At 47.9% G+C, this 20,482-nt stretch overlaps 1 protein-coding gene across 5 annotated transcripts in view; it reads left to right on the top strand.

The window, feature by feature from the left end:
• The first annotated feature begins 14,400 nt into the window (after positions 1–14,400).
• Positions 14,401–20,482, top strand: part of FAM193A (family with sequence similarity 193 member A) — a 219,418-nt gene continuing 213,336 nt past the window's right edge. For 3 of the 5 annotated variants that reach the window (XM_073610904.1, XM_073610903.1, XM_073610901.1), the window contains exon 1: positions 14,401–14,793. In XM_073610904.1, coding sequence (XP_073467005.1) covers positions 14,605–14,793 — 189 coding nt within the window. In that variant the 5' untranslated portion in view covers positions 14,401–14,604. The remainder of the gene's footprint in view (positions 14,794–20,482) is intronic. The other 2 variants (XM_073610905.1, XM_073610902.1) reach the window with 1 other exon arrangement.

Genomic DNA, 20,482 nt, shown 5'->3' with positions numbered 1-20,482 from the left:
AAAACACCCAAGCAGGTGGATTTCAGAACGGTCACCCAACAAGGAGACACACCGGGGCCCAAATTGAGCCTACGAGTGATCACATCTGAGTGGAAGGGGCCCACACATGCATATTAATTAAATGATGGATTGAGTGTCAGCGCCTTATGTGTTTTACAATTGGAGTTCCTTTTATGTATATACAATTATGGATTCTCAGATATGGACAGTCTAAGAATTTCATTTATATGATGACAGTATTCCCATCTCATTCCCATTGGCTCCAACACACCACATCATTCTGTGTGAGGATTTTTTGCTATACAGTGGCTTGCCTTTATTACCCTGTCTCCTATTTGAATACGGTCATCATATAAATTAAACTCTTGGACTGTCCATATCTGAGAATCCATAATCAAGTCTACTTTTGAACTTCTAGCAGAGACCTCAATTCAATTTCTCAGTTTTTGATTCCAATTACATTGGCTCGCAGAATCGCCGTGCTTCAAGCTATTCAAGCCTTTTTATTTTTTTTTTTCCATAAGAAACTTTATTGTATCATCCTTAGTATACAATACAGGTGGAGAAACAAACTAGAAACATGACTGTTAAACAGGACAAAAACAGTACAATATATGCATTGAGTGTAACATAGACTGGTAAAATTCAGTACTGGTAACGTGTCTCAAACAGGTGTGTCTCCACAGTAGGTAGTAACAGAATGACCATTAGAGGGGGGTCTATAGTGCATATGATAACAGGGCAAGGGTACATACAGGTGGAATATTCTAAATAGGCGAATAGCAGCCAACCTATACGGTGGACTCGTTCTGATACAACGTCAGAGAGAGTCCCAGCTAGGCAATATCCCCAAAGACTACATTAGTCAAGACATAACATACGAACACCAACTTCTCCATAGGCTTTTTAGAGTGTCAAATTAAATGTAGTGATTTCACAGCAAGCTCTCGTACACAGAGCCTCTATGCCTGAGACCACTTCTGCATGTACAAACATGTACAAACAAGGGAACATTTCAACCCAAATCAGGGCAAGGACTCTATAGTTGGAAGGGAAAAAAGGGGGGTATAGGAATGGAAGGAAGAAATGTAGGGATCAGGAATAGTAGAGAGAAACAAAGTCTAAAGGGGGGACTGTGTGGACTCCAGGTGGACATGTGAAATGTAATTCCAGCTCAAAAATTCAAAAAAGGGGGTCAGGCAAATCTTAAAATGTGTCTTATGTCTGAGAGCCCATTATGTCTCGATATTCAGGGGGGCGCGTGAATTCCATCCAGCAAAATTAGGTTTTATTAGAGTGTTCTACCCAATGGTTGGTGAATGTCATCAGAGTCTCCATCTGGTGGGTCTTGTTTATCTTTGTGAACCGTAGCCGAATCGATTGTGCGGTGGTCTGCCTCCAATACAGCAGTATGGTAAACGCTCTTTTTTTTTCGGATGCCAAATTCCTTTTTCTTTCTGAAGCTGAGACCTGTTCAAGTAAGCTTGCTGGCTTGAATGGTAACCTATATGATTTTTCCATTGTCCAAAAAAAGAGACATTTTTTTTTTTTTTTTTGCCTGATGCTACATTAGGGTAACCCAGACTTCCTGGTTTCCAGGGACAGTCCTCAATTTGAGGAGGCTTTCCCTGTATCAAACATGGCATCCTTAGTCCAGAGGCGCTGGGTCAAAAACTGTTTATTTTTGTTTAATGCTGTTTAATTTGCTGCCTGCAGGAGTAGGAACAGGAGGGAGGGGACGGTTAAGTGCATTACCTCCCAGCTTTCATGTTGTCAGCACCTACTTTCAGGATGAGTGGGGACAGAATGAACAAAGAGCTACACCCGAGGGCCATCAGGTACTGCATGCAAGCTGGAGATGATGAGGTTGACCGAGGAGATCGGGTTTTGCAATATGTGTGCAGATACAGGAATAAGCATGAATGAGACAAGGGGGTGGTGGTAGACAGAGATATTTCATACTGTCCTCTGCACTCTGCGTTATTTTCTCTTACTACTGACCTTTGAATTCTGTGTTGGGAGGAAAAGAAGCAATCCTGGACGGCCGCACTCAATGAAAAATAGGGCATCTTTATTGGAAAAAAATATTTAAAATCCAAAATAAGTCACATCAGAGGTTTTTCAAGTTCACTTTCAGGTGTTTTATGTATTCCACATTAATTTCTCTTTATATGCACTTAGCTGATAACCTCTATTTTAGCTATGAGTAAGCATCAGTAGATGTGAAACGTGTTAGCTACTGTTCCTGTACTATCCACCTCTGATGTTACTTATTTTGGATAAGTAGCACATAACTGTGCAGAGCCAGCACCTGAGAGGCTGAGTAGGACGGGAGCTTTTATCCAGGTGTGGCAGTCCTGCGAGCGGCATTTCCTTTTGTATTTTGAATTCTGTGTTACTACTGATCCCTGCACGCTGTGTTACTTACACTTGAGCTTTGAACTCTGTGCACACACTACATACCTCTGAGTTACTCTGGATCCATTTGATTAATAATTTACCCATTTGTTGTCCTTGTATTCTAACAATTGTGACCTCTACACTGTGTTACTCATGACCCCTGCACTCTACTTGTTACATACTCCTGACCCCTACATTCTATACACTACATATTCCTAAACTCCTGTACTCTGTACATTACGTACTCTTGACCCAGAGCAGATAATGGATGAGGGCTAGGTATCAATATATGCCCCTACACATCAAACTTCATGTCCAAATAAACCACAGACAAGAAACGTGTTATGATACCAATAAATTAATACTAATTCACGTTTTCAAAAAACTATAAAATGTCCATGAGACAATAATTCATTCAAAGTGTCTTTAATAGTGTGCTTGAAGCCAATTAAACGTGTTGCTCTTCAATGATTCCACTCCATCCCCTTATACACTGAAAACCACCAGACTCTTAGACCCAGGGTTTAAGTGGGTCTAAATGTGCTTGTGTTGTTTCTCGGATCAGGATATCTGGATAACCACCTCCCTTATGGTCCCCTTATTTGTCTTTGCAACTCAGGGATGGATAACCAAACATAGGGGCCATCATGTAACCAGTTTATTAAAATAAAGATTTTAAAAAATATAAAAATCCACTAACATGCTACAGTGCATCAGCTGGCACCCAGCAGATTCCAGTAGTGAAATCTCTCTAAAGAACGCTGGCCACCACTGTGCAAATATGGCGGAGCGGTGTGATTCCATTGGCCCAGAAATGTAATCACAGAAAGTGATGTCAGCAGTTGGGTAACCCCGCTTCTACGTGTTTCACTGTTAACAGGAAGCAGGGAAACAACCAATCGCAGCCCTTATATGTCCTCCCATCGGGACCAAATTAGATTAACCCAATCATCACCAATATACTAAAATGTGATCCTCTACACTGCTGGAGCCCATTACAACAATAATATCTTATAAAAAGGCCTATTTACTATTACTATTTACTTAGATAAAATTAATTAAAAAAAAAAAAACAGATATGTTAATATGCACCCAGTAAATTCATCCTTGTGCTCCTACTCCATCTTGTGGCCATTTAACCAAATGCAACCTATTCTATATAAACTTTATTAGACTTTATTTAAGATGATACAAAACCATCCATTATAGATTCAGTAATTGTCAATGAAATAAATTAGATCCAAATCAACATTGAGACCCTGGGGGGCTAGGGCTCCCAATTCAAAGACCCATCTTTCTTCATCTTTGAAGATTTCTTGTTTTAAATTAGAACTTCTCCAGTGCCCCTCTATTTGATCAATCCCATAAAATATCAACCATTCTAGATCCATATTATCTGCTGTTCTGACATGATTGGAGACACTATGTTGTTTAAAGCCTTTCCTTATATCGTTTATATGTTCTCCAATACGTACACTTCATTTCCGAGTAGTGTGTCTTACATATTGGTACCAGCACTCACATTCCATCACATAAGTTGCATGCATTATATTGCATGTAATACATTTTCTAACTTCATCCTCCATTCTTTACCAGTCTGAATTGATTTAAGTTTTTTTCTCCTCCTATTATTTCTGGAAACAGATTTGCACGGAAGACCTCTTCCACAGCCAAAGAAGCCTTTTTCATCTAAAAATGTTAACATTTTCCTTTTGGGGATCAAGAATATTATGCACCATGTTTAATCTCAAATTTGAGGGTGATCTATAAATGAATTGTGGTTTCTTAGGTAGAACTTTATTCAGGTGGGATCCCTTGGGAAAGGACTCCTTTATTCATGCATGTGGCCTGATGAAGGGGTTCTGCATGACTCCGAAATGTTGCAATCTGCTGTACCGATGTGATTGCTGAATAAAGATTTGGACCCGTTCTGGAGATCCTTGGTGTACTGGTGAAATTCTCTTGATCTGATTTGACACAGGTCCAGCCTGGTGGTTGCTTCAGTACCCACTTATATGCACAGCCATTTTGACAGGAACGTGTGTGTTGGAAGGTCAAAAGGAAGGACAACAAATTAGTAATGCTGACCACGCACTGCAAAACACACATAGTGATGATGAGAAGGAAAAATGGGAATGTGCAAGTAGGCATCCCATATGTCCAGTGAAACCAGAAAATCCCCTGGAAGGAGGTAGGTAAACCGCAGTTCCATGTACAACTTTTGAATCTGTAGCGACATGTTCAGCGTTTTTAGATCCAGTATGGGCGAGACCCCTGCATTCATTTAGGCCAATGTAAGGAGGCTTGGGTAGAAGTCATAATAGTGTCGTCCTTTTTGGTACAGAGGCAGTAACCCTCTGAGACAGGATCCATCAACTATAACGGTGCGAGAGGAAGGTTTGAAAGCATGAAGCAGGTAGGAGCCAGAGTATGAAACTTCAGTTTGTAACTCCTGGAAATATTTTGGACCCAAACATCTTTGATTTACTGGGACTAGAAGGCCAAGAAGGTTCTTAAGTGGGGGAGCCCCATCATTTTATGAAGCCTTGGAACCAGCCTTGGCTGATTTTGAGGGCCTTATCTTCTTATGTTTTTCAAATATAGATTTTATTTTTTACAGGCCCAACCTGGGCTGAGACATTACAATACAGCACGATGCATACATACATTGGAAATGAAGAGAGTAATATTCATATACCTTCCTGAATAATCATATATATTAATACATTTCTTACAGTAGAAGGTCAGCAAGTAAGATTCATATTTAGTAATTCTCTCTATTAGTCTCCCCTCGCCTCCTGTCCCACTCGGGCAGAACCTCAGTACCCAAGAGGGGAGGGGCAGCGGAGAAAATCATAGATATACATCGGGAAAGAGAGGGGTAAATAGAGAAGGGGATGAAGGGAATAACAAAAAAGGAAGGATCTGCAGGGGGTGGGAGGGGGGGGGTATAGTGAGGGGGGGGGGCCCTGGTTGATTCAGGACAACCTCAGATTCTGTATTATCTGGGGAAGTGAGCTTATCAGGCGGTTCTAAGGGTGGTACCTTCCGAGGATAAAATAAATTGTTGCCATATTGCCCCATGTCTTTTGATATTTTTCCTGCTGGTGTCTCGCCGTTAGTACCAGGTCCTCCATTCTACCAATCTCCTCCACCCTCCGAACCCACTCCGCCACGGTTGGTGGATTTTGCTTTTTCCAATGGAGTGGGATACAAGATTTGGCTGCGTTAACTAAGTGTCGCACTATGGACTTTTGTAGCTTTTAGTTGATATAGTATTTACGTGCAACAGAAAAAGCCGGGTCATTGGGGATATTGTATTCCGTGAATTTTTGGATGGTTGCTCTAATGGTGGACCAGAAATGTGAGAGTTTTGAGCAGGACCAGAATACGTGCAGCAATGTGCCCCTCTCCACCCGACACCTCCAACAGAGTGCTGAGGCGTTCGGGTAGAAGGCATGTAGGGCTTGTGGAGTTAGATACCACCTTGTCAAGAGTTTATAGTTAGTTTCCTGTATTTTTGTACAAATAGAGGATTTTAGCGAGAAGGTCACTACACGTTGAATCTGGTCCGAAGTAAATGTACAACTTAAATCTCTCTCCCATTTACGTATAAAGGTTAGATGTGTGTCGTCTGTCGGTGTAATGAGAAGGCTATACATTATTGACAGCATCCTTGCGAGTGCACCCTCCTCTGAGCAATAATTTTTCGAATGCCGTTAGAGGTTGTGTGAACCTTTGGGGGTTAGGTATAGACGCAAGGAAGTGTCTCAACGTCCAAATGATAACTTGAAGGGGCCTGTTTGGTTGCTTAATGTCTCCACGGATGGCCATGAATCTCCTGTCAGGAAGTGTCTTGCTTGTATGCGTTTTAAGCTCAACAGGGCATTTATAACCTGGGGGTCTAGACCAGGAGAAAATTGCGGGTTTCCTATAATTGGGTAGAGTGGGGAGTTAGCTGACGATAGTGATTGCGTTTGGCAGGTTTGTGAGCTCACTCGGAGTGTCCGTCCCTATCAATGGGTGTCTTTTGTCTTGTACTCGAAGGTGTTCGTAGCACCACAGAGCTCCCTGTAGGGGTATTTGCACCTGGGCTTGTTCTAGGTGTGTCCACAATTTAAGGTCTTGGTGGCGACACCAGTCTAAAATTCTGCTCAGGTGTACTGCCTGGTAGTATTTCCTCACATCCGGGACAGCTAGGCCTCCGGAGGCTTTGGGCATAGATAGGAGTGTACGTGGTAATCTCGATTTCTTGTTTGCCCAAATGAATTTATGAAATTGACTGTGTACTTTTCTAAAATATGATGTGGGATCGCGATTGGGAGTGCTTGTAACAAATAAAGATATTTGGGCAAGATGCACATCTTGATAAGGTTGCATCTCCCGAACCAGGAGTGCAGGCCTTTACCCCAAGACGCCAGTATGTTTCCTGTTTTAACTAGTAAGGGTGGGAAATTCAATTTAAAGGTGTGGTTAAGATTTGCCGGGACCAAAGTACCCAAATATGTCAGGGCTGTGGATGTCCATTTAAAGTTAAAGCTGGAGCACAGTTTTTGCCGAGTAGGTCGTGATAATTCTATACCATGGCTTCTGATTTGTTATAGTTAATTCTAAGATTGGAGATAGTTCCAAATTCTTCAAATTCCCTAGAAGATTTGGCAGAGAAATTACTGGATTTGATAGGGAGAACATCAGATCGTCTGCGTAAGCAGAGACTGTATATTGGGCCCCTCCAACCTTTAGGCCTTGGATGTCTGGGTTATTTCTAATTTTACTTAAAAATGGCTCTAACGTGAGGGCAAACAGTAGAGGGACAGTGGGCAACCTTGTCTCGTCCCGTTTTTAATTTGGAAGGGGGTCCGATAAAATTCCGTTTACTTTGACTTGAGCTGTGGGGTATTGTATATTTGGGTGATCTTCTTATGTTTTTGACTTAGAATTGGAACTAGAAGCCTGAGAGGGGCAAAAATAACTTTCCCTAACCCCACAAGAAGAAGTCCTACTGGAGAGGCGCAAGCCTTCTTCCTCTGGGGAAAGAAAGTACTTTTACTCCTGTGATTTCCTTTATGTACTTATCCAAGGAGGGACCAAACAGGCTTTCACCTCAAAGAGTAACTGCTTGAGACATTTTTTGCATGGAGGGTCAATTAAACTGCATATAAACCAAAGGGGAAGGGGGTGGGTGTGTGAGGATATCAATAATGCTGACCTTGAATTTTTATGCACATGTAGATAATCTGCATTCCTTGCTTCCATTTAGCGACTCAGGGCAGACATCAGTAGGAGCAGGACCACCCATGTAATAGTAGCTCCTCCTCCTGCTGTCATTTGTAATCATTGCCAGCAGAGGATGTCTATTATTTAAGTTACTTGTGGCACTCAAAGAAAGTGAAAAAGTAGGGGGCTTCTGCCAGCTCTGATTACTAATAACAGTTGCCGGGGACTAAGATGACAAGAAAAAAAAAGCATTTGAAAAATGACAGTATCTCCTACTGAATGCCTGTTAGCTGCATCTGTGCTGCTCTGTGAAAAGCAATCGACTAGATAGGGGAAGCATCCATCAGGGTGTATTGCTGATGGATCATCTTCAGTTCAGTTGAGCCCGGAGACCTGAAGCTTTTAATCCTCACAACGTTGAAAGTTCATTAGTAGAAGGACAGGGCAGCCCTGCAATGAAGATTTCTACAGAGTCCAGCAGCCTGCACATTTTGGGGCATATTTCATTAGGTGACTAAAGCTGTTGAAAATAAACATTAAGAAAATATCTCAAAGTATGTGCACACAAATATAAAATTTCAGTATTTTTAGTGTGCATGCCTTTTTTTCTAATGTTTTGTTAAATGTTTATAATAATAGAGATCATGTTTGTTTTTAAATGCATTATTATTTTGTATTTACAATGTATAATGATGTATGTACTTGGGGGCAGTCATACTTGCTAATTACATACATTATTGTGTGATAGAGTGAGTGTTAACGCATCCAAGCACTCTGAATGGGCCCCTAGATAAGTTGCTTACAGGTGCACCTAAGAAGTTCCAAGTGAATAGTACGCCTGTTCCACACGCCCTGTGGAACATTTGATTTGAAACCTAGGAGGGACAGGATAGGAAGTTAGAGGAAGTAAATCCTTCATTTTTAATTGTACCTACAAATAAGCCTATAATAAGGCTTACCTGTAGGTACTGTAAATATCTCCTAAACTTGCACCACTTAGGAGATATTTACTATATAAGCCGCCGACATCATCGGCGCATTCGCTCTGAAGGAACGTTTCTTCAGGGCCCTGTGCCGTGACCGGTGGCTTCCGAGCGCATGCGCAGGAGTGACATCATCGAGGCTCCGGCCAATCACAGCGCCGGAACAAACACCGGGGAAAGATGTCAGCCGTGTCAGCGGTGTGCAGGCACTGCTGCAGGGCTTCATTCTAAGGTAAGTATTTCATAATGAGCTAGTATGCGATGCATTATTTGTCTTAGTTTTTTTTTTTTTTTTATCCGGTTTACAACCTCTTTAACCATTCCCCCCCCCCCCCCCCCCCCCTTGCCATATAGTAAAATGATGGCCGGAAAGTGGTTGTATTATCCTGACTGGACGTCATATATACGTCCAGCAGGACAAGCCGCGAGGGTGCACAGCCATCGGTGGTGTGTCAGTCTGACACGCTGCATCTCCGATCTAGGTAAACAGCCTATGACGTAGGCTCTCTACCATATGATGAGCTGTGTCCAATCACAGCTCATCACATGTTAACCAGGAAGTGTCGTTTATCGGCCTTTCCTCTATTCGCTCTTCTGACAGGGTTGTTTGTGCTGATAATCAACGCATTGATTATCAGTGCAGAACAAGCCCACCAGGGATGCCAATCAGTGCTCACCAGTGCCACCTATCAGTGCTGCACATAACTGCCACCTCATCAGTGAAGGAGAAAACCTACCCATTTATAGTTTTGTAACAGAAACAAAGAACTTTTTTTTTTTTTCTAAATTTTCGGTCTTTCTTTATTTGTAGTGCAAAAAATGAAAAATCCAAGTGGTGATCAAATACCACCAAAAGAAAGCTCTATTTGTGGGATAAAAATAATAAAAACTTTGTTTGGGTACAGTGTTGCGTGGCCACACAATTGTCATTCATAATGCAACAGCAATGAAAGCTGAAAATTGGCCTGGCTAGGAAGGGGGTGAAGGTGCCCTGTACTGAAGTGGTTAAATTGATACTTAAAACAGTTTTTTTTTTTTTGTTAAAATAAAAAAAGATGTTATACTTATAGTGCATTCATAAAGTATTCAGACTCCCTTCACTTTTTTTTCACTTTTGTTACGTTACAGCCTGATACTGCAGTTGTTTGAATTCATTTTTTTTCTCATGAATCTACACTTAGAGCCCATTCACACAGGGGCAACACGACTTCCAGCGCGACTTTGAGAGGCAACTTGGACACGACTTGAGTATGAATCACAGCGCGTCTTGGGGCGACTTCAGCGCGATTTACAATACGACTTGAAGTCGCCTCCAGGACAGGGAGCTGAACATACCAGGCTCTTAGGTCTGGTATGGATGTTAAGGGGAACCCCCTACACGAAATCCATACCAGACCCTTATCCGAGCACGCAGGCTGGTCAGGAAAGGGGGTGGGGATGAGCGAGCGCCCCCCCTCCTGAACTGTACCAGGCCGCATGCCCTCAACATGGGGGGGTGGGTGCTTTGGGGAAGGGGGGCGTCCTGCGGCCCCCACCCCAAAGCACCTTGTCCCCGTGTTGATGAGGACAAGGGCCTCTTCCCGCGGGCGGGGGGGGGGCCTTATCGGAATCCGGTAGCCCACTTTAATAAAAAAACACACTACACAGGTTTTTAAAGTAATTTATTAGGCAGCTTCTTCCGACTTTGGGGGTCTCTTCCGACTTCTCCACTCTCTCCGGCCTCTTCTCCCGGTGTCTGGTTCTTCTCCCGGTCCGGTTCTTCTCCGGTTCTTCTGCCGGGCTCCTCCGCTATCTTCTACTCTTTTGCCGCTCTTTTGCTATCGGTGGCCCCGTCTTCTCCATCATCTTCTTCCCTCGTCTCTTCTTCCGAAGTTGACACGACGCTCTCTCCCGCTGTAATGCCGTGTACGCGGTGCGCAGCGACTTATATAGGCATGGGGCGTGGTCACCGCGTGATGTCACCTGGTGACCCCGCCCCTTATGATGTCACAGTCCCATCATACCCCATGACTGTAACGTCATAAGGTGCAGGGTCACCGAGTGGCATCAAGGTGAATGGGGAGCAGAGCTCAGGGGGGCTGTGATGTGAAAAGGGGGTAAAGAAGACCACTGGGGGGGGGGGGGATGTGAATGGGGGCAGAGGACATCACTGGCAAGGGAAAACTGTGGTGTAAAGGGGGACTGATGACATTGATGTTAAAACGAGATTGTGATTTCAGAGGAAGGGGGCTGTGATGTAAATCATCTGAGTCATCGCACAAACCGGTGATTCTCACCCTGGCTGGAAGAAAATTTTATGGATCCGACCTCTGTGAATTTAAATTCAATACCCCTGGTCTACACCTATAGCAAGGGTATTCTCCAACTTTAGTCAGAGCTGCACAGCTTCTTTTTATTTACAGACGTCTCTTATCTGTGCAGTCCCCTAGTCCTAAACTGGGGCTATTATGCAAATTTAGTTTTAGGCTGGGTTGTAGACCGATCAGACTAATTGCATAGGTTATTTCTGGCCTTTTCCCTAAACTCAATTAGGTTGTGCATTTCTCACTGTCGCCAGTAGGTGTCAATGGTACTACGGGCCACTATGAGATTGTACAACTAGGTTGAGTTATGAATACTTATTTTTCTTCCAGCCAGCCCACTAGGAGGTTCTTGGCCACTGGTGCATTCTGGGAGAGGATATATATTTGGGCTTGGCCATGTGGTCAACATTTTGCCTCAGGCCCCCGGCCAATTCTTGTTCAAAACTCCCAATTATCGTCCTGGACTCAGGCCTGTGGTAGATGCCAGCTTGCTCCCTGCCTCTGGAGGTTGCACCCTTCCTTTAGAAGACCCAGGGGGGCGCTACATCTGCATAGGCAGTTATTTTGGTAAAGGTGAACTATGCCTTACACCCCTTCCCAACCAGCCCAAGGCCCTTTAACAGGTCTTTACACCTAAGGGTGGGAAGGACCGGCTGTTTACATGACTTCTGTGATTAGCTGTCAGAGTGGTCACATGCCAGCTCCTGATCATTATTAGTGACTGACGGCTTTCTTTAACAGCTCGGTCACTGTGCTGGGATCATGCAGGGTGCTTTCAGTACAGAAAGCTTTGTTGCCCACGAATGGCAAATGTGGGCATAAAAGCAAAACTAAACCCTCCTATCCTTTACAGCCAAGGAAGTTGCCACCATAGCCTTGGTTTTATCTTGCTTGCCATGGTGCTGCACTACATACCTCCCAAATTTTGAACTTGAGAATGAGGGACATTTCAGGGAGATAGTGACCATAGCGCATTGATCAGAAAAGGCGTGTGACCAAACATTATAGTGGGAGGGGATTAAGGGCTGCTGTAAACAAAACCTGGGCTTCCTTGTGCCTATAAAATATGGTTTAATTGCTGTGCCACAAGCTGGAGTCTCCAGGGTGAACCAACACTTTGGGAGAGAGGGAAGGATCACTATGACACATGGATGGCAGGAAGGATCACTGTATATAGAAAGAAGGAAAGATAACTATGGCACATGGAAGGCAGAAATGGATCATTATGACACATGGAAAGCAGGATGGATCACTATGGCACTTGGATGGCAGGAAGAATTACTATGGTATGTAGAAGGCAGCAAGGATAACTTTGACACGTGGAAAGCAGGACGAATCACTATGGCACATGGAAAGCAGGAAGGATCACTATTGCACATGGATGGCAGGAAGAATTACTATGGTATGTGGAAGGCAGCAAGGATCACTGAAACATGGAAATCAGGAAAGATCATTTTGGCACATGGATGGCAGGAAGGATCACTATGGCACATGGATGGCAGGAAGGATCACTATGGCACATGGATGGCAGGAAGGATCACTATGGCACATGGATGGCAGGAAGGATCACTATGGCACATGGATGGCAGGAAGTATCAGTATGGTACATGGAAGGCAGCAAGGATCACTATGGTACATTGATGGCAGAAAGGATCACTACGACGCATGGAAAGCAGGAAGGATCACTATGACACATGTAAATCAGGAAAGATCATTTTTGCACATGGATGGCAGGAAATATCACTATTGTACATGGTAGGCAGCAAGGATCACTATGGTATATGGAAGGCAGGAAAGATCACTATGACACAAGGATGGCAGGAAGAATCATTATGGAACATGGAAGGATCACTCTGGCACATGAACGGCAGGAAGGATCACTGTGGAATACAGAAGGCAGCAAAGATCACTATGACACATGGAAAGCAGGAAGGATTGCTATGGCACATGGAAGGCAGGAGGGCTCTCTATGGAACATGGAAGGAAGAGAGAGAAGGGTGAGTTTAGTCACAGGCTGTGTTCACTCACCTGAGGCTGACTGTTCTTCAGAGGTTAAAGCAGTGACATTGTGTGCACTGCTGCAAAATTCCCTCCCACAAAACCCCCTCCCAGCCACAGGATTAGCTGCACCCCGGGGTTTGTGGGGGGACATGGGGAGGAGGTGAGCCTCCCTCTTCTTCCATTCTGTAGAGGGGGTGGGTGAGGTGGGGGGGGGGGGGGGGACTGTGCTGGCTGGGCACTGTGCGGCGCACACTGACAGGTGGAGTGAAGCATCGGAACGAACGGCAGACTCAATGGACTACTCCAGTCTTTTTTTCTGCCATGACTTTTGTATGTTTCTGACTTTTTCTGGCCCTGGGCTCTGCTGCGGGATTCAGCCCGGATTTTTTGGGACACTGGGATTTACTTGAAATCCCAGGATGGTCCCTGCGCCTCTGGGAAGGTCGGGAGGTATGCTGCACATGTGATCTGTCATGGCACCAGCCATTTGATGGCTTGACAGTTCAGTTGGGAGCACAAGCAAATATGACAGTTATCATTCATGGAATGTCTTGAATGTAACTGTTTTGGGGAACTGTTAATTCGATAAGTTTAGCTCTGCTTTAGGGCCCCTTGCACATGGGGCGGATCCGCTCAGCGGGGGGATCGCTCCATTGATCCGGCGGATGACAGGTCCATCTCCACTCACTGTGCAGAGACGGACCAGTCCGAGCCCCGCTGTTCTCTATGGCGAGATTGGATGAAAACAGATCCGCCTGACCATTTTCACCCGATCCGACCCGCTGGACGGATGGCAAGCGTATCACCATCCGTCTGTTTTGAGCGGATCTTGTTGTATCGGAGGGCAGGCTGGTGTCAGGGGACACATATCAGCTGATATCCCCCCCCCTATCCAAGTCAATGGGTGGTCCCCTTCGGATCTGCCTGAAAAACGGACAGGTGGATCTTTGTGGGTCAATCCTGTGAAAGGGGGCCTAAGGCCGCATTCACACCTGAGTAACACATTGTATTTTGTGTTAGAGCGTGGCCACTATTGACTTCAATGGGCTGCCTGTTGTGTGACAAAGAAGCTCAAATACCATTTTATAGTACTGAGCCAAGCGCGCTTGGTGATGTAAGTTTAGTCGCACAGCAAACGCGCACCTTTTAACCGTGTTTGCAGTGGCATTAAGGAATATTATCACCACAACCGTGATGTGTGATTTTGTGTGTTTCCATGTCGCTCAGGTGTGAATGCAGCAGCAGAGGAGAAGGAAAAGTCAGAACAGAGAACACATTTCAAGAAACCGCGGATGTACAAATAACCCTTCCAGATTCTCCTATGACATGACAAATCTTTTGCCTTTTGAGTTCAAGTTCACTTTAAGAGCTGACAGACACGATGCATGCTGGGAGTTGTAGTTCCAGCCTCTCCTCCACTTGCAGACTGCAGATTCCGCCACTTACCGCAAGGTGGCAACAGCACTGACAGGACCAGAACGTTGACGCCGAATTGCGGGCTGACGTCTGTGCGTAAGACGGGAATAGCTTTCCTCCTTGTAGTCCGCCATATTGGAGTCTAGCTCGGCTCCGCTGTTGGTTGCTGAGTTAGGCTTGTCTAGCGGCCCTGGTGAAGCGGTGAACTCGGAGCGGACAGAGCCCGAGGCCCGGTGAAGCTCGCTGTGGTGTAGGCCATTCCTTTCCCGGTAGAGAGCGCAGACATGAGCCCAGCCGACGCCAAGAGAGGAGCCAAGCGGAGGAAGAACAAGCGGGGCGGAGGCGGCAGTAGCGGGGAGGTGAAGGCGGCGGCGCTGCGTGGACAGCACGGGGCGGTGAGCGGAGCGAGCAACGGGGGAGGCCTTATCCCCGGCCCGGCCACACACTGCACGGCCGCCCCGCCCGGAGCCGAGGTGAGCGAGAAGCCGGCCTGAGAGAGAGAGAGAGTGCTGGAAGTGACAGACCGGCTCCTGGATTTATATCTTCCTTCCGGCCTGAATGTAAACATCACCTCCCCACCGGCCCGTATACTTCACCTCCCCACCGGCCCGTGTACTTCACCTCCCCACCGGCCCGTGTACTTCACCTCCCCACCGGCCCGTGTACTTCACCTCCCCACCGGCCCGTATACTTCACCTCCCCACCGGCCCGTATACTTCACCTCCCCACCGGCCCGTATACTTCACCTCCCCACCGGCCCGTATACTTCACCTCCCCACCGGCCCGTATACTTCACCTCCCCACCGGCCCGTATACTTCTCCTCCCCACCGGCCCGTGTACTTCACCTCCCCACCGGCCCGTATACTTCACCTCCCCACCGGCCCGTATACTTCACCTCCCCACCGGCCCGTATACTTCACCTCCCCACCGGCCCGTATACTTCACCTCCCCACCGGCCCGTATACTTCACCTCCCCACCGGCCCGTATACTTCACCTCCCCACCGGCCCGTATACTTCTCCTCCCCACCGGCCCGTGTACTTCACCTCCCCACCGGCCCGTGTACTTCACCTCCCCACCGGCCCGTATACTTCACCTCCCCACCGGCCCGTATACATCACCTCCCCACCGGCCCGTATACTTCACCTCCCCACCGGCCCGTATACATCACCTCCCCACCGGCCCGTATACTTCACCTCCCCACCGGCCCGTATACTTCACCTCCCCACCGGCCCGTATACTTCTCCTCCCCACCGGCCCGTATACTTCTCCTCCCCACCGGCCCGTATACTTCACCTCCCCACCGGCCCGTATACTTCACCTCCCCACCGGCCCGTATACTTCACCTCCCCACCGGCCCGTATACTTCACCTCCCCACCGGCCCGTATACTTCACCTCCCCACCGGCCCGTATACTTCACCTCCCCACCGGCCCGTATACTTCACCTCCCCACCGGCCCGTATACTTCACCTCCCCACCGGCCCGTATACTTCACCTCCCCACCGGCCCGTATACTTCACCTCCCCACCGGCCCGTATACTTCACCTCCCCACCGGCCCGTATACTTCACCTCCCCACCGGCCCGTATACTTCACCTCCCCACCGGCCCGTATACTTCACCTCCCCACCGGCCCGTATACTTCTCCTCCCCACCGGCCCGTATACTTCTCCTCCCCACCGGCCCGTATACTTCACCGGCCCGTATACTTCACCGGCCCGTATACTTCACCGGCCCGTATACTTCACCGGCCCGTATACTTCACCGGCCCGTATACTTCACCGGCCCGTATACTTCACCGGCCCGTATACTTCACCGGCCCGTATACTTCACCGGCCCGTATACTTCACCTCCCCACCGGCCCGTATACTTCACCTCCCCACCGGCCCGTATACTTCACCTCCCCACCGGCCCGTATACTTCACCTCCCCACCGGCCCGTATACTTCACCTCCCCACCGGCCCGTATACTTCTCCTCCCCACCAGCCCGTATACTTCTCCTCCCCACCGGCCCGTATACTTCTCCTCCCCACCGGCCCGTATACTTCTCCTCCCCACCGGCCCGTATACTTCTCCTCCCCACCGGCCCGTATACTTCTCCTCCCCACCGGCCCGTATACTTCTCCTCCCCACCGGCCCGTATACTTCTCCTCCCCACCGGCCCGTATACTTCTCCTCCCCACCGGCCCGTATACTTCTCCTCCCCACCGGCCCGTATACTTCTCCTCCCCACCGGCCCGTATACTTCTCCTCCCCACCGGCCCGTATACTTCTCCTCCCCACCGTCCCGTATACTTCTCCTCCCCACCGGCCCGTATACTTCTCCTCCCCACCGGCCCGTATACTTCTCCTCCCCACCGGCCCGTATACTTCTCCTCCCCACCGGCCCGTATACTTCTCCTCCCCACCGGCCCGTATACTTCTCCTCCCCACCGGCCCGTATACTTCCCTTCATCACCTCCATACCAGCCTGTACTGATCACCTTTCATCACACCCCCCCCCCCTTGAAACCGGCCGTCCTCTTCCTACGTCACCCCCCCTGTACCGGCCCGTCCTCCTCCTACGTCACCCCCCCCTGTACCGGCCCGTCCTCCTCCTACGTCACCCCCCCTGTACCGGCCCGTCTTCCTCCTACGTCACCCCCTGTACCGGCCCGTCCTCCTCCTACATCACTCCCCACTGTACCGGCCCGTCCTCCTCCTACATCTCACCCCCCACTGTACCGGCCCGTGCTCTTCCTACATCTCACCCCCCCCACTGTACCGGCCCGTGCTCTTCCTACATCTCACCCCCCACTGTACCGGCCCGTCCTCTTCCTACATTACCCCCGCCCTGTACCGGCCCGTCCTCTTCCTACATTACCCCCCCTCGTACCGACCCGTCCTCTTCCTACGTTACCCCCCCGTACCGGCCCGTCCTCTTCCTACGTTACCCCCCCGTACCGGCCCGTCCTCTTCCTACGTTACCTCCCCTTACCGGCCCGTCCTCTTCCTACGTTACCTCCCCTTACCGGCCCGTCCTCTTCCTACATTACCCCCCGTACCGGCCCTTCCTCTTCCTACATTACCCCCCCCGTACCGGCCCGTCCTCTTCCTACATTACCCCCCCGTACCGGCCCGTCCTCTTCCTACATTACTCCCCCGTACCGGGCCGTTCTCTTCCTACATTAACCCCCCCATACCGACCTGTCCTCTTCCTACATTAACCCCCCCCATACTGTCCCGTTCTCTTCCTACATTAACCCCCCCATACCGACCTGTCCTCTTCCTACATTAACCCCCCCCCCATACTGTCCCGTTCTCTTCCTACATTAACCCCCCCGTACCGGCCCGTCCTCTTCCTACATTAATTCCCCCCCCCCGTACCGGCCCGTCCTCTTCCTACATTAATCCTCCCCCCCGTACCGGCCCGTCCTCTTCCTACATTAATCCTCCCCGTACCGACCCGTCCTCTTCCTACATTAACCCCCCCGTACCGACCCGTTCTCTTCCTACATTAACCCCCCCATACCGGCCCGTCCTCTTCCTACACTAACCCCCCCCATACCGGCCCGTCCTCTTCCTACATTAACCCCCCCCCATACCGGCCCGTCCTCTTCCTACATTAATTCCCCCTCCCCGTACCGGCCCGTCCTCTTCCTACATTAACCCCCCCTGTACAGGTCCGTCCTCTTCTTACACCCCCCCCCCTTACCGGCCCGTCCTCTTCCTACATCTCACTTCCCCTGTACCTGTCTGTACCTCCCATCACCCCTGTAGCAGCCTGTGCTCTAAATACATCACCCCTTTACTGGCCTGTGCTCTTTGTCCCCTCCATGTTGTTCATCACCCTGTGTCGGCCTATTTTTTTACTGTGTTCTTTGTATGTTGCACATGTCCCCTGCCTGGTTTTGTCATACAGGGGCTGTGTGCTGTTAGTGCCGGACATGTCATAGCAGAGCCTTGGCCTGATGGTCTGTACACTCTGTCCAATTTCCTTTGTATGGTTTACTTGTCATAGTGGTACCCTGGCCTAATGTTCTGTTTACATATGGCCAGCACCTTTTGTATTTTGCATATGTCTTGCTGTTATCTACATGGTATAGCAAGAGCCCTGGCCTGATGTTCTGTATACAACAGAGAAGAGATAAGGGCGCTCTGGTGGAGGTGGGTAGCTGGTCAGAGGGATGATGGTGATGAGGTGGCACTTCTGGCAGCACTTTGGTTAGAGGAGAAGCAACTCTGAAGATATAAAAAAGGAAAAGAAAGGCGCCTCTAAGTGCAGTATGCAAAATTTAATAAAGTGCACAAAGGGTTAAAAGCACTTACAAGATTGTTGAGTGTTAAGACATGATAAAATCAGGAGTCGTCATCTGTGGCATGTGTCCATCCTCAGCATGGTGGTAGAGAGCAGTGTAGAGCCGTCCAGCAGCTGTAAAGCGTTCTCATGCGTGTTATAAAGAGGAGGCAGCAGGGAAGCCTGTATTCACTGCGGGACACACAAGGCTGGTGGTGTCAGTGTAGAGAAGGGGGCGGTAACGCGTTTCGGAGCATGTGCGGCTCCTTCGTCAGACCTACGCCCATACTCCTCAAGCTGGCTTATGAATGGTGAGGGGGAGGAGTAAGGGGAGGAGTTTGGGCAGATGTTGAATACACAATGATAAGGGAAGTGAGAGATGTATTACGAGGACGGCCAAGATGACCGTGCACCCGCAAAATGGATCATTAACGTCATTGCTATATACAATGAAGTCCTGAAGGAATTTGACACAGGGGTACAGGGCACAGATGGCAGTGGTTAAATTAACAATAATAATAAATATACAAACGTAAGGTTGACATTGAATCAATATACAGGTGTGTTACATGGTCGGCCAGGTGTCTATATGCATGTGTTACAAAGGCAGCCGGGCGTTTGCCAACATGCAAATAGGGTCGTAAGTCTAATGTTGAGTTGGCAATGACTAAATATACAGCACTGTTACAAGGGTGGCCAGGCGTTTAGACACATGTCTTACAAGGGCGGTCAGGTGTTTATACACATGTGTTACAGGGGCGGCCAGGCGTCTTATGTGCACGTGTTACAAAGGTGTTACTACAGAAGGGTAATATCATTGTTACATACATAATCAGTACAATTCACACAACATCCACTATATACTATCGCTTATTCCCTTTTTTTTTTTTTTTTTTAAATCCCCTTTTAACAGATTTATTACTTCATTTGCATGTGTACAGACGCCTGGCCACCCCTGTAACACAGGTGTATAGCTCCCCGGCCGCCCTTGTAACACGGCTACATATTTATTCATTGTCAATTCAACATTAGACTTACGACCCTATTTGCATGTGTGCAAATGCCCGGCCGCCTTTGTAACACATGCACATAGACGCCTGGCCGCCCCTGTAACACGTGTATAAACGCCTGGCCGCCCTTGTGACACGGCTGTATATTTATTCATTGCCAACTCAACATTAGACTTGCGACCCTATTTGCATGTGTGCAAATGCCCGGCTGCCTTTGTAACACATGCATATAGATACCCGGCTGACCATGTAACACACCTGTATATTGATTCAATGTCAACCTTTCTTTTGTATATTTATTTATTATTGTTAATTTAACCACTGCCATCTGTGCCCTGTACCCCTGTGTCGAATTCCTTCAGGACTTCATTGTATATAGCAATGATGTTAATGATCCATTTTGCGGGTGCACGGTCATCTTGGCCGTCCTCGTAATACATCTGTCACTTCCCTTATCATTGTGTATTCAACATCTGCCCAAACTCCTCCCCTTACTCCTCCCCCTCACCATTCATAAGCCAGCTTGAGGAGTATGGGCGTAGGTCTGACGAAGGAGCTGCACATGCTCCGAAACGCGTTACCACCCCCTTCTCTACACTGACACCACCAGCCTTGTGTGTCCCGCAGTGAATACAGGCTTCCCTGCTGCCTCCTCTTTCCAACACGCATGAGAACGCTTTACAGCTGCTGGACGGCTCTACACTGCTTTCTACCACCATGCTGAGGATGGACACATGCCACAGATGACGACTCCTGATTTTATCATGTCTTTTAACACTCAACAATCTTGTAAGTGCTTTTAACCCTTTGTGCACTTTATTCAATTTTGCATACTGCACTTAGAGGCGCCTTTCTTTTCCTTTTTTTGATGCTCTGT

The sequence above is a fragment of the Aquarana catesbeiana genome, linkage group LG01 (genome assembly GCF_042186555.1).
Source record: "Aquarana catesbeiana isolate 2022-GZ linkage group LG01, ASM4218655v1, whole genome shotgun sequence".
NCBI classification, from domain to species: Eukaryota; Metazoa; Chordata; class Amphibia; order Anura; family Ranidae; genus Aquarana; species Aquarana catesbeiana.
Note: the sequence above shows the minus strand (reverse complement) of the source record. Positions and strands in the feature narration are given on the sequence as shown.